Consider the following 13045-nt stretch of genomic DNA (forward strand, 5'->3'; position numbering starts at 1 on the left):
GCCTTTTAAAAAGGCGAGTTAATTTTAATTGCAGATACAGATTGAATAATTAACTGATTGCATCACTATATTCCATTGACTCCACTGCTCATGTGCACGCTTTGCTTTTAATCCTGCACTTTTTGGCAGTTTTGAAGTCATAAGACAAGAATCCATTCCAAGGCAAAATCCATGCACAAATAAAGGTGCAAGCTTCCTTGGCATTTCCATGGCCCACATTACTGTAGTAGCTAAGAACATTACAAACATTCATAGACTTCATCTTTTAGCCTTACTATAAAGCAGAAGATACTATTCCCATTTTACAGATGGGGAACTAGGGCACAGGAGATTTAGCGATTTACTGCAAATCTTCCAGACGGTTTATTATTGAGCTGGGTCCAGAACTCAGTAGACTTAAAAGTAGCTAGCTTTGAGGACCTACATCTTCATCCAGAATTTGGCTTCCTATCTTCCAGTGATGAGAACACTGTGGTATTTAAACATCATGACAAGTACATTGTTAGGGCTTCTGATAAAATAACACTTACTTAAGGAAGGCAAATTCAATAGTCCACCAGACATGAAGAGACTTTGAATGAGTTCTGCACTGCACCATGCCCAGATCATGTCAGAGAAAGTCACAGAGCAGTTTAACAGCCATCCTTCCAGTGGGAAACAGACTGATTTATTTTCTTCATGATTCTAAAGAGGTTCTGGTTTGTTTCTTTTTTTCTTGCAATTTGCAGTTGCTTCATCACGACTGCAGAGGTTAGACAGCTCAACAGTTCGCACATACTCATGCTGACAAGGCCTAGCAAAGAAGCCAGCACTGAATTGTTGTGAGTATTCATAAGGGGCCATCATGAAACCTCTTTATGTACACTACACCCAGTATTCTTTGGCATTATTCAAGCAAGAGTCAGCTTGGAGCAGAGGACCTAACTTAGACTCACTAAGGCGGCCACTTGATCAAGACAACAGCCTCAAGCTCAGTCCAGGAGACACTACGCCATTCCCTCCATATCTCAAGTAGTAGGTTCTCTCTGCTGGTGCCGCCTTAGCAGATGATACAGTTTACAGACAACTTTTCTTCAGATGATAGCTCACCAAGCATAACGCACTTGTGTGCTCTCAAACTTAGAGCTAGAACAGGGGGGAGAGAGAGAGCACAGGGCACTGAATTTACTTTATGAGAACTTTGAAATAGTTCTACCAGGAGCTCAAGAGAAGGAAAAAATCTAGTAAAGCAGAAGAGATTTATTTATTTATTTATTTTCTTTTAATGAGAGATATGGATTCATTTAGAACATCAGGTAACTGAATAAAACTAGGACAGAACGTCCCCTATACAGAAAATCTTCCAAAGTTATCTATTACAGAAAATCTCATGCTTCCCAAATCATTCAGAAATGACCAGTGGTAAAGAAAAGATATTCTGAGCTGGATGCAGCTTTAGATCAAATCTAGTACCAGAGTTCATGTTTCATTTCTCACCACTTCTCTTTTAAAAATGGCTATGAATCTGTTATCCTTCCAGAGTTCTGCAGAAAAATACTGTTTGCTGCTGCATCACAAGTTTTGCAGGAAAGACTAACATGATGAGCGCTTTCATCAATATGGCATCATTTCATGCTAATGTTTTCTCAGTAACAGAGGCTTTTTTTTTTTTTCCATTTAGTTACTCAGAGGAGTTGGAAAGTGGTTTTGGACAGCACCAAAGCCCCACATTGAACATGCTTTGATAGCTGTTGCATATTATAAACAAGACATGCCAGGATCTGCAAGAAAGGAATTGCTGTTCCTAGTTTTTACCCAACAAAGTCCATTTTTAGATCTTCAGTCTGGAGAGGCTTGGGACCATCATGATTTTACTAATTCTGGGCATATTCAAAGACCATTAATGAACAGCAAACGTTACCATTGGGAAATGTAGATTGCTCAGGAATTCTGCTGATGGCATCAGCCTTACTTCATAGATCTCAGAAGACTGCAGGTGTATAAAATTGTCATGTAGTTAAAAAAAGAAAATTCAAGCCATCACTAAAAAATAAGCATATTTTTTTTTTCTAAAATAGGCAAGCTGGTCCTACAAAGCTGATGATGGAGCACAAACTATATCAATCTTTTTTAAATATATGTGTGTATAGATTAGGGCTTACTTTATGTTATGTCAATAAAGTCAATGACAATACTCCCAATGAGTTTGGTGGAGGCAGAAACTGATAGTAGAGATGTGCATCTTTTCTCCTATACACTTCAGACTTGGAATGTTGAAAGTAACAACAAAGAAAGTAAGTTCGAATGCTGAGCAATCTAATAGGCCAAAAATAGGCCAGGCACATAAGACAATATTTTCCAGCAGGTCTGAATAGTGCAACAAGGGCAGATATTGAAAATGTATGTATTACTAAAAATTAACTTACAGTTTTCTAAGGTGTTTATTCTTCAGTAATTGTCTAAAATAGTAATCCAAAAACCGAAGAAAAGTGGTGAAACTTTGTTCGCACTGTATGCATATGGGAGTTAGGTATTTTGAGCAAAAAGATGTTTACAAAGTTATATAAGCTATACAAATTATCTTCAAATTCTATACGAGCAGATCAAGTATTTCAAGTGTTCCAAGTATCAGTGATACACGTATCACATCAGAGCTTGTAGCTTGGCCACTGTGCTGATTACATACTGATCTTAAACACTTGAGAGTTCTATCAGAATTTAGAGCTAATTTACATATAAATTGTAAAGATTAATATATGAGGATGACTGAAACTAATGTACTGCTATTTCTTTTAAATTACCTTAAAGTCCTTTTAGAGAAGCAACAAGATGGCGTCAAATAGAATTTTAGTACATTCACTGTTTATCAGTGCTATTTCAAGATATCACCTAGGTTGGATACCAAGTTAAAATAGTTTGGAATTTCAGTAAATTATATAAAAATTATTCAGGGAAAATATTTCCTTCATTATTATATCAGACATTAAAACTCAAACCAATGACCTGAATATATTTGAAGTTATTGAAGGACCACAGAAGTCTTTTCAGAATTTGTAATCACGTTTCCTGAGCAACAGTTTCTTCAGGGAAAGAACTGATTGATACTTGTAGAAAAGAGATTATTCATTATAACATCTCCTGAAATTTTTCAGATCCAGGTCAGACTGAGACACAGGTTTGCAACACCTTGCCTAAAATACATCAGTAGTCCTGTTACTACTGTGACTAAAGTATTTGCATGTGGGACTGATTCTAACCAGGCAGCAGAGGAGAAGGCTAGTTTGATGAGCTGTTGTTGCACGATAGCAATATAAGAGAATTCTTAGAATAGTAAAAAAAAAACATTATGCGTGTGTAGAGCAGACTAAAAAGAGAGCTGCAAATGGGCTGCATGTGAAACAATGAGATAGTCTGTGATGACAGACTGCAGAATTCTTGTACTTTGCTACTCACATTTCTTACAGAAAATGTCAAAGCCTCGTATTTCAAAATAGCTTATTCCAACAATACCAACCAGGTACAATCTTACAGTGTCTCTGGATGTTTCTTCACAACAACTGGATTCAATCCACATGCTTTCAGGTCATATTTCAGGTATTTCTTAAACATCTGTTGAAACCACCCTGATGAGTTTACATAAAACATGAACTGACATTTTCAGAACAGTTATGTGAACATAGTCCACATGGCCCAGTTTGAGTATACTCTAAAGATCATAAATATAAGAACATTCAATATCACTGTTGCCTAGCCTTTTAATCTTGCAAAGAAGTTTAAGATAGTGCACAGGGGATGGTCCAGCTTTCTGCTGCGGTGGCTGTATGTTTTCCCTGCACTTCTGTCTTATGAAATACTTGTCACCCCCACATCAGAAGGCTCAGCCAGGACAGCTTCATTGCCACAGGCTGGTGCAATAGCACATGCCACAGTTTCATATTTCTTCTAATGAAACATCAAGGGGCATTTGGTAAATCAACTGTGTACTTCATCAATGAAGGATTCCAAAGAGGATTTGTAAAGACAGATGGGGAAGAAGCGTTTCAGAAAGATGTGAATGGTAATCTGGAAACAGCTGGTCCACAGCAAAGACATCATCAGGGTAAAAAAGGTAAATGCTGTCAAGCTGTAGTGAACAAGGAGAATCACAGAGTACATCAATAGAGTCTATACACTTAAAATGTGTGTTCGACCTCGTGCCAAAGAGGCAAAGGTCTAAAGATGCAGGAAATTCTAACCACCAATACAGAATCAAAACATAAAGAAAACAGCTGTAAAATGAACATATACAAGAGTTTTTGACCAAGAATTAGTATACATTACTAAAAGATCAAAATGCATAATTGATTTATATTATAGACCTAAAATTAAAGACCAAATACATGTCTCCCTCAGATGCTCGGTTTTCAGGAAAACGTGCAACAGCTTATTTAGTGCTATAATATTTCTAGTGTCCTTGCATCCTGGATCCAATTACAGTGAAAAAAACCTTACTAATTAATGTTTATTTTTTCCTTTAGATGTCATCTCTTTCTTCTACTTTACCTGAAGTGCACTACCACTACTTATGAAAAAGAGCATTAAAACTCTCTGCAAGAACAGGGTAATAGGGAAGAGAACACAAACAAACAGATCTGATGTTCCTTTCATGTATTGGTTAATTTAAAATAAGAATAAAAATTTAAAAAACTAAATTGCTTAAAAAAAAAAAAGACAAAACAACTTCCCCCTTTCCTCCCAGCATCTCTGTCATCAGAAATTTGGCAGTAGTGCACATCCAAAGCTTTTATCAAATGAAGCCACTCATTTTTACATTGTTTCATCTGTTTTACTGTAAAATACTAGACATTTACGTATTTACTGTGTATGTATTTCTTTTAAAATGTGTAAGTCTTATGTAAATGGATATAAATATGATTTTTTAAAAATAAAATCTATGGTACATGGGGTCTCAGTGCAAACATTTGACAATGCAGTGTCAATAATACTGTTTGTAACTTTCCATTCCACCATTTTTACAGGTTTTGGATTGTAACAGTCAAATGAATATGTTTAGCAGAGTTAGAAGCTTCAACATGTTCCTACTGTAAAATCTGTCAATATTTAAAGCTGAACACCTGCCTCTGATGATGTATAGTAGAATGACATAACCTGGAACTGGAGCCAAAATGGACCTCTAAAGACAAAATGGAAGTGTTAGATATATATAGAGAAGCACCATGATGGCTCACCTCTTAAAATCACACAAATAAACCCAGAACTGTTTACAAAAAAAAAAAAAAGGCAAAAAAAAGGCGCTTTAATAAAACAGGATTTATACAAAAAAAAAAAAAAAAAACCTTTCTTCTATGTTACCTGCGGACCAAGAAGAATCTTGCTTTACCAAGAGCCACCTTTTTGTTCCAGGATATTCAGACACCAGCCAGCATTGGAAAATTAAATCTAATAATTGCATAGAATGAATAGAGTGCGATTCTCACGTTTCCAAATATATTCCACAAAGAAAATGAAAGAAAAGAGAAGCCAAACCCCACCATTTCTTCATCATAACAGGGCATTAGACAGGCTCCTGTCTGATGTTCTGCTTTTAGCCAAGATGGCCTTGCTGAGACTTCACACAAGTCTGTTTTATCAGAGGAAATAACTGAAAGACAGAGTGATTAATATATAGTGTATAAAAGTTTAGAAGAGCAAATATTACCTGCTGTGGCTTTATTTGGTGGTGTTATTGTTGTTTATTCTTTGTTTAAATGGGAAGTTTCAAAGTAAGACCTACTTAATAGTCATTTACCTATTTGCTATTTTTCTGCTGCTTGATCTTAGCTCAAGACCTGTCTTTTAGTTATTTCTTTTAGCAGTTTGATCTGCCATGTTTGCACGTACATAAACATTTGTTTTGTCTATTTTCATTTGGCAAACTTCAGTCAATCAGATGGTGAAAGATTTTTCTCCCCCAATGTCAATAAAAAAAGAATTCAGTGCTATTTGTGTTTATAAGTCTATTAAGCTTGGTACATAGTAGCTTTAAAATAGTTTGGATGTCATGTACTTGTCATGGCTAAGCAGAAGCACATTTTGCCACTAACAGGTATGAGTTACGATGAATTTTCTGGTCAGAATCTGCCACGAGAGGGAGCACGGAACTTGCTGATGCATCCGATTGGATGGCTTTGGGTAGAACAGAGCTGTAAAGAGACAGCAGACACAGACAGCTCTTCTACATACAGCTTCTGGGGCTTACCTGACCTTGCTGCTGATGCTCCTTCTCCACCCACAGCCGTATTTTGGATTAGTTTAATCCAGAATGTCACCAAGTAAAGCAATGCAAACACCCTTTGCAGTGTTTGTGGTATCATTTGTATATACTTCTCATAAACTCCAGTTCCAATTTTCCAGAATTTCTTTTCCAGTGTACATTTCCAGTCACAGCCCACACTCAAATTCGGTGGCGTGGGGGATAGGGGGCAGAAGGAAATGAGCTGTGTTGGGGAAAAGAGCAAGCAAGATCTGCAAATGAAGCTCTGGGAACACTGCCCTGGGAGTACCCCCTACTTATTTCCACAGTAGAAAAAACAGGCCACAAGAATTAAACATATATTAAAAAAAATACAATAAATAAAATAAATGTGCTATTATGACTTCTTTTTGATCTCAGGCTAACATATCAAAACTCCTAGTATATCCAAAGCACAGCCACAGCTCTACTCTTACCAGCTAGAAATTGTGGCTATGCTGGCCTCTGATCCACAATCGGTGAATAATTATTGTATCAACTTCTTCCAGCTGAATTTCATTATCTCCCCGGCCATTCAAATCTACCCACATGCTTCTTCTCTATAAATAAAATACGATAAAAATAAATAAATTAAGAAAAAAGAAGTGCTCTCCTACCACTTGTTAAATGGGCTTGTTCTTTCTTGATTGTACAACCAGGCTGCAGTACAGCAATGGACCTGAGTACAAGAACAATTACCTCTTTCCCCTTCCACAGCTTGGCACAAACCTAAAGCTGTAAGCAAAAAATTCTGCAATCACAGATCCTCAGAAAAAGGCTCCTTTGGGAAACAAAAGCAATGCTCATGAAAAAAAAAACGTTTTTCCATACTGCATCACTGCTATGATGTGGCTCCCTTTATCTGGGTTTTCTGAATGCTGATGAATGAGCCCTTTGGCATTTCTGGAATCCTCCACATTATCATGGCAGTAGCAGTGAGTGCTCCTGACCACTATGCCCCTCTCTTATCTCAGTTTTGATCTTGAATATTTTCCAGCATAACAGGAAAAAAAAAAAAAAGGTCTTAAAAAGGTCTTAAAATACGCTCACAACTTCTGAATCTGCCAATTGCTTATTGTTTATTCCTCGAAATAGCAATGCTGCATTTGAGCAGCATTCTCTTCTGCTTTTAAACTTTTCATTTATTTTTACATGTATTTCAGTGTATTTTATATATATTTTACAAGGATTTTTACATTTCTTGTTCAGTTAAAAACTGCAGCTTAAGAAGTAATGCATTTAGAGTGTGTATCCTCCACTTCCTGATACATTAAGAATCCTGAAAGTATTTTGAAAATGCCAATACTGTCAAGGAGTGGTTGCCCGGTATGTGTATTTGCTACATTTCTTAGCGATATGTATCTCAGCAAGCCTGAAACATCTAATTATGTCAGTGAAAGCACATACTGGTTTATCCTTTTCATAACAGTTATGAAAAACACAACAACAAAATTATCAGAAAATGCAAGGGGTAAATGCTTGCATTTATTTAAAATACGTATTTTCTATTCAACATTACTATAGATAAATTAAGATTTTAACAGACTTGAAAGACAGAAATCAGCTATTATTTTACAAAAAAAAAAGGCACTTCTAAAAGTCATTGACTCAAGCAATTAGAAGAATTTATAGCATAAAGATTTAGGAAAAATCAGTGGAATAGAGAAAACTAATTTAAAAATTTTTAAATTCATAAAAATTTAACTGGCATAAGGCTCATAATTTATAAGTGAAGACAAGTTATGTCTGCAACGATTTTCACATCAGAATTCCTACTTATTGCTGTCTTCAGTTTGTGACTTACCTTCTGAAAGCTGTTTTAGCCAAACTCAAGTTATTGGTTTCATTATACAATAATGGATATTGTAGAATCTCCATCACTAGAGATTTTCAAGATGTAATTGGACAGGGTACCAGGTAATTTCATCTAGGCTCCCTTTCCCCATGAAAGTTGGACCTGATGATCTTTCAAGGTCCTTTCCAACCTGGGCTGTTCTGTGATTCCATGATTCTATTATAACGAGATAATACAGTGACTCCCTCCAAAGCTATATCAGTGTATGAATACTATTTAAAATTTTTAGCAATCTTAACATACAGCATATAATGACAACATGCAGTCTTCAGTATGCTTCATTGGCTATGGCAATACGGTAAAGAACACAGTACCATTTATGTAGTAAAGAAAAAAAATAGCCCCAATCATGACTATTTTTTAAAATATGTATTTCTTAACAGAAAGCCTCTGTATGTTTCAGTAACTGACACTTTTATTAACCTATTACCCCATTGATTTTTTCTTCAGCACTTCTTCTATGTGTTTAAACACGCTAGCATCTTCAATGGTTGGTGTTATCTGAAAAGGAAACATATACATAAGCACGTGATAGTAGATTGCAGTCCTTCAACAGTAAAACAGAATTTCATCCAGAGAATCTTCTAAATCTAGCCTTTGAAAACAGACGAGAAAAAAAAATGTATCTGATAAGCTCTGGAATGTGAAAATCTTTTGGGTAATAAATAGTAGAAATAAAATACTGTGTAATACTTGAAGTCATGGACCAGTTGCAGAATGGTCTCGAGAATCAAAACCATGATGTTGGGTCTTTGGATGCATTTATGTGCCTAGTTCATTAAAGCATACATCTTCAACTTACCTTATACGGCTTTCCACTGACAAGTGCAGAAAGAGCTGAACGTGGGATCTTGCCAGAACGCGTTTTTGGTAGCTGTTTCACAAACACCCCCTTCTGAAAAGCTGCCACTGGACCAATGTTATTTCGAACGCTCTCAATAATCTCTTCCAAAATCTTCCCCTCTTCTGTCTTTATATCTAGTAAAGAAGTTCATATCCTTTAACCTTTCCATGACTTTTGCAAGTTTTAGCACCACCAGTAGCAATGAGCTCTCACCTTCTCTGAGTACACACAGGGCAAAGGGAACGTGCCCTTTTAATGCATCCTCCTGGCCTACAACAGCACAGTCTGCCACAGCATGATGGAAGAGAACACACTGAGGGACAAAAAAACAAAACTAAACCAGATTAATAATAATTTGAATATCTCAGTTTAAAAAAAAAAAATCATAGGCAAGGACATAAAAAAATAGACTTCTTAAACTTTGACATCTAAAATTGTTTAGTCAGTACAACTCAGGATTCCATGTTGCAAATGTACCTGTGAATATTTATATGCACACCTATGTGTAGTTATCAAATAAGTGGAAGAAATAAAAACTGTGGCAGCACAAGATACAAATACAGAATCAAAGAATCATGGAATCATCTAGGTTTGAACAAAGCAAAGGTGATTTCCGTATAGTTTTGGGAAAACAAGAGTGTCACATCTATATTTTTGTTAGTTTGATTTTTTGCTGAGACAAATAATGTTAGTCTAACACTATGAATATTGTGCAGTTAAGTGAGTAAGGACCAAAACCACAGAAGCACTTCTATTACAGGGCTATAAAGTCGTATTTACTCATTCTCTGATGCCTTGTATCTTTTTAATTCTTTGTCAAACACAAGCCCTGTCTCAGCTTGCAGCCAACCTAGCGTTCAGCTGATCCTCTTGGAAATGTGAGGCCTCAACATTCTTAGACAAAAAAGGGAATTAAATCAGTCCCTTCTTTCCTACTGCACATGTACACAATTACACAAGTGATGGGCACTACCTCAAAATCTCTTTCAGGAAAACAGAATATGAGAGACTCTCTTGTTTCTAATTAGCCAGCTGAGGTTCTTACTTCCTAGAAGAAAAATCACCAAGATGTCTCAATACATACTGAGATATGCATCACTAAGTCTGGGACAAAGTTGGACTTAAGACACCAGCAGCTGTGAATCCTCTTCCAAAGCATCTAGCTCTTTTCATGCAACTCCAAATCCTGGTGATATTTGTCTACATCCCATACACCTATGAGCTTGAGTCACCTCCAGTCCAGAGCCTCAGTAATGCATTCTATTTCATGCTTTAAATACCCATTCTTTTCTGCTCTGCCTTCTTGATCCTGACCACAGCAACTGTTACAGAATTAAGAAAGAAAGAAAGAGATGAAACTATTTTTCATCTACTTTTCAATGAATTATACAGAAGTAGACTAGTAAGGTCTATGACCAGAGGTGCTGAGGCCTTTCCACAAAATCACAGGAATAATATCTTCAGTAATGTGACATTACCATCAATTCAATAATTATCCATCAGGATCCAACAGGACCCCTACGGTGAAGATGTAAAGTGTACCCAGCTTCATTTTGTAGGAGCTTGTTTGCATTGTTCCAGTCTGTCACTTGTTCAGAAAAGTCTTATTTTGAGCTGGAATATTCCAATCACTGCAATATTTTCCTTCACTAATCTATCCCAAAAAATCCCATATGCATGCCTTTGACATTGGAACAGCTCATTTCATATGACTGAAAATGTAAATACTAAGTTAAAGGTTATCAAACTTTGTAAGACAGGCTGAAAAGATGATCAGAGAACAGAATCAACACTAGCCATGTAGAAACTGCTTACAAGTAAGAAACAGAGAAAGCGAAGGGGAATTCCTTGACTCAGTGGGCACAAGGATGGACTTCTAATGTAGCAGCAGACAGAAACCCCACTGTCAGTAAGGGAATTTTTCATGTTAAATTCCGTAACATCAGAGCAATTTTAGAAAGAGTCAAGCCAAGCACTGAACCATTGATGTACAGAGATGGATCAACACAAGCTGAGGTTACCAAAATGGCTAACATTCAGTGATTGGCAAGGTAAACAGTAACTCCTACTGCATCTCAGTAAAGATGGAGCCCTGATGATACTAATAGACAAAGAAACTAATTGTTTGGAACATAATGAAGCTGAAACGCCAAAGCACTACGGAAAACTTGTTAAGCTTGTAATGCAGCTATAATGTAAATGCAGTTAATATACTTGCACAACAAGGTGACTGTCACTTAATTAGAAGGCTATTCAATGAACCTCTAATTCTGTATTTACTGATCTTACTGAAAAGCTAACTGTGTTCTTGTAAATGCTTTCCCATTTAACTAGCAATTTTCTGTGCATGTATTAAGAACACTATTTTTTAGCTTTGTTCAGAAGGTGAATAGAGAGGCATCTGTCTGTAGTGATGAAACACCATTTCTGGGGAAAGCTCTAACTAACAGGGAGAAAAACAGCAACACTGAGCTCCTGACCAGTTTCAGATGGATACAAAGATGACACGAATGGCATCTTTTGAAGTAATTCAGTTCCTCATTTGTTGTGCTAGCTTCAGATCTAGCTTGATGCCAGGTAACAATGCTCTTGTAGCAGCAGAGCAGTAATGGGTGGGGATGAGGTTCCCTGTTGTTGTAGAGCAACACAAAACACTCACTTCAAAGGGGAAATAGGTTTAAGCAGACTGAAAGGCACCTTTATGTCTTCACAGACCCATCAGTACAGCAGCGGATCCAACTGCCTGGTTGACTGTTCCTTGAAGGACTGCCTACATTTATCAGGATTTGTTCACTTGTGTGACAGCAGTTTCTTCTATTCTTTTTTAAGTTACCCAGTCTTTAAAAAAATACAGTCACTAAAACATACTAATTAACATATTGCTAATATAAATATTAGAAAGGAAAAAAATGACAATTTAGTTTGTGATTCAGTGAACAGTTAACTTCAGAATTTTAAGTGTATTTTTCCCTTGTACTTACCTAGCACACCCTTTCCTAGCCTCCCTGAATAAGCATCTGATATGTCATCAGGGAAATTTATAACTGGCAATCACAGCAGTTGTGAAGGGGTAAGTGAACAAAGATATGAAATTAAGATACTATTATGAACTGCAGTATTTGCAACTTTTTGAGCTTCATGGGAATTACATTAATGATTTTCAAGTTAGCAGTAGGATTTTTTTTAAAGAAAATCTTATTGTTCATTTAGCACTGCTCTTACAGTAAGAGAGAGACAAAAAACAGGTCTCAAGGAACTGAGAAGGAAATTCTTCAAAACAAGAAAAAGCACCAGATGTGACTCTATGCAAAAAGAATTCAGATAACATCAAACACTAAAAAATAATAAATAAATAAATAAATAATAAAAACAAACAAACAAAAAAGCCAAACAAACAAAACCCAAACGACTAAAAACTGTATTTTAAGAAAAAAAGTTTCTACTCCTAAGTGATTTCAGTAGCTAATGCAATGACTTGACACGCTGAGCCTACATTACCTTGAAGTATTCCCAAGTAAGTATGTTAGAGCTTCAGGAATGCTTTCCATGCTACCACACTGCCCCTTACCTCCATCTTCATGTCAAATCATGGCTGTTTTCTCAAGCCTGTGATACAAATTGCTTATTATTATCCTAGAAGGCACTTTAATAGGAAGGACGTGAAACAATTATTGTTTTTCCTAAAAGTACCAATGCAAATGCAATCAAGATAAGCAGAATGAAAATAGATTTTTGGGAGATTTTTACTCTTCATGAACTCAGCTTGCTTTATTCATATTTCACTCTTCTATTTTACTGTCTGCAAAGCTCACCTCTTCAATTGCGCCTGCTGAAATTCTGTGTCCCGCGATATTGATCACATCATCAGCTCGAGACAGGACATATAAATAGCCATCTTCATCCATATAACCAGCATCCATAGTATCATAATATCCCTAAATACAAAATAAGCAAAAATAAAAATAAACTCAGGAAAGAGTACTAGGAAGATCCATCCATTTCCCATAAAGCCAACACACGAAACTGATTGTGTCAAATGAAGTAAATTTTGGTGCCTAAAAGATTTAATTCTATCTTTTTCACCATTCTTATGTCA

The 13045-nt window shown here is 36.3% G+C and overlaps 2 protein-coding genes across 20 annotated transcripts in view; one reads left to right on the plus strand and one right to left on the minus strand.

Moving 5' to 3' along the window:
* PPFIA2 (PTPRF interacting protein alpha 2) overlaps nucleotides 1-5960 on the plus strand; it is a 343054-nt gene extending 337094 nt beyond the window's left edge. For 10 of the 16 annotated variants that reach the window (XM_083807695.1, XM_083807685.1, XM_083807700.1 and 7 more), the window contains one exon: nucleotides 729-5960. In XM_083807695.1, the coding sequence (XP_083663821.1) occupies nucleotides 729-787 (59 nt within the window). In that variant the 3' untranslated portion in view covers nucleotides 788-5960. The remainder of the gene's footprint in view (nucleotides 1-728) is intronic. The other 6 variants (XM_083807693.1, XM_083807697.1, XM_083807687.1 and 3 more) reach the window with 3 other exon arrangements.
* Nucleotides 5961-7702: 1742 nt separating this feature from the next.
* Nucleotides 7703-13045, minus strand: part of ACSS3 (acyl-CoA synthetase short chain family member 3) — a 71874-nt gene continuing 66531 nt past the window's right edge. For all 4 annotated transcript variants that reach the window (XM_083807805.1, XM_083807806.1, XM_083807804.1 and 1 more), the window contains 4 exons: nucleotides 12762-12884; nucleotides 9163-9262; nucleotides 8908-9083; nucleotides 7703-8606 (listed from right to left, as the gene is read on the minus strand). In XM_083807805.1, the coding sequence (XP_083663931.1) occupies nucleotides 8532-8606; nucleotides 8908-9083; nucleotides 9163-9262; nucleotides 12762-12884 (474 nt within the window). In that variant the 3' untranslated portion in view covers nucleotides 7703-8531. The remainder of the gene's footprint in view (nucleotides 8607-8907; nucleotides 9084-9162; nucleotides 9263-12761; nucleotides 12885-13045) is intronic.

The sequence above is a fragment of the Anser anser genome (assembly GCF_964211835.1).
Source record: "Anser anser genome assembly, chromosome: 1".
Taxonomy (NCBI): Eukaryota; Metazoa; Chordata; class Aves; order Anseriformes; family Anatidae; genus Anser; species Anser anser.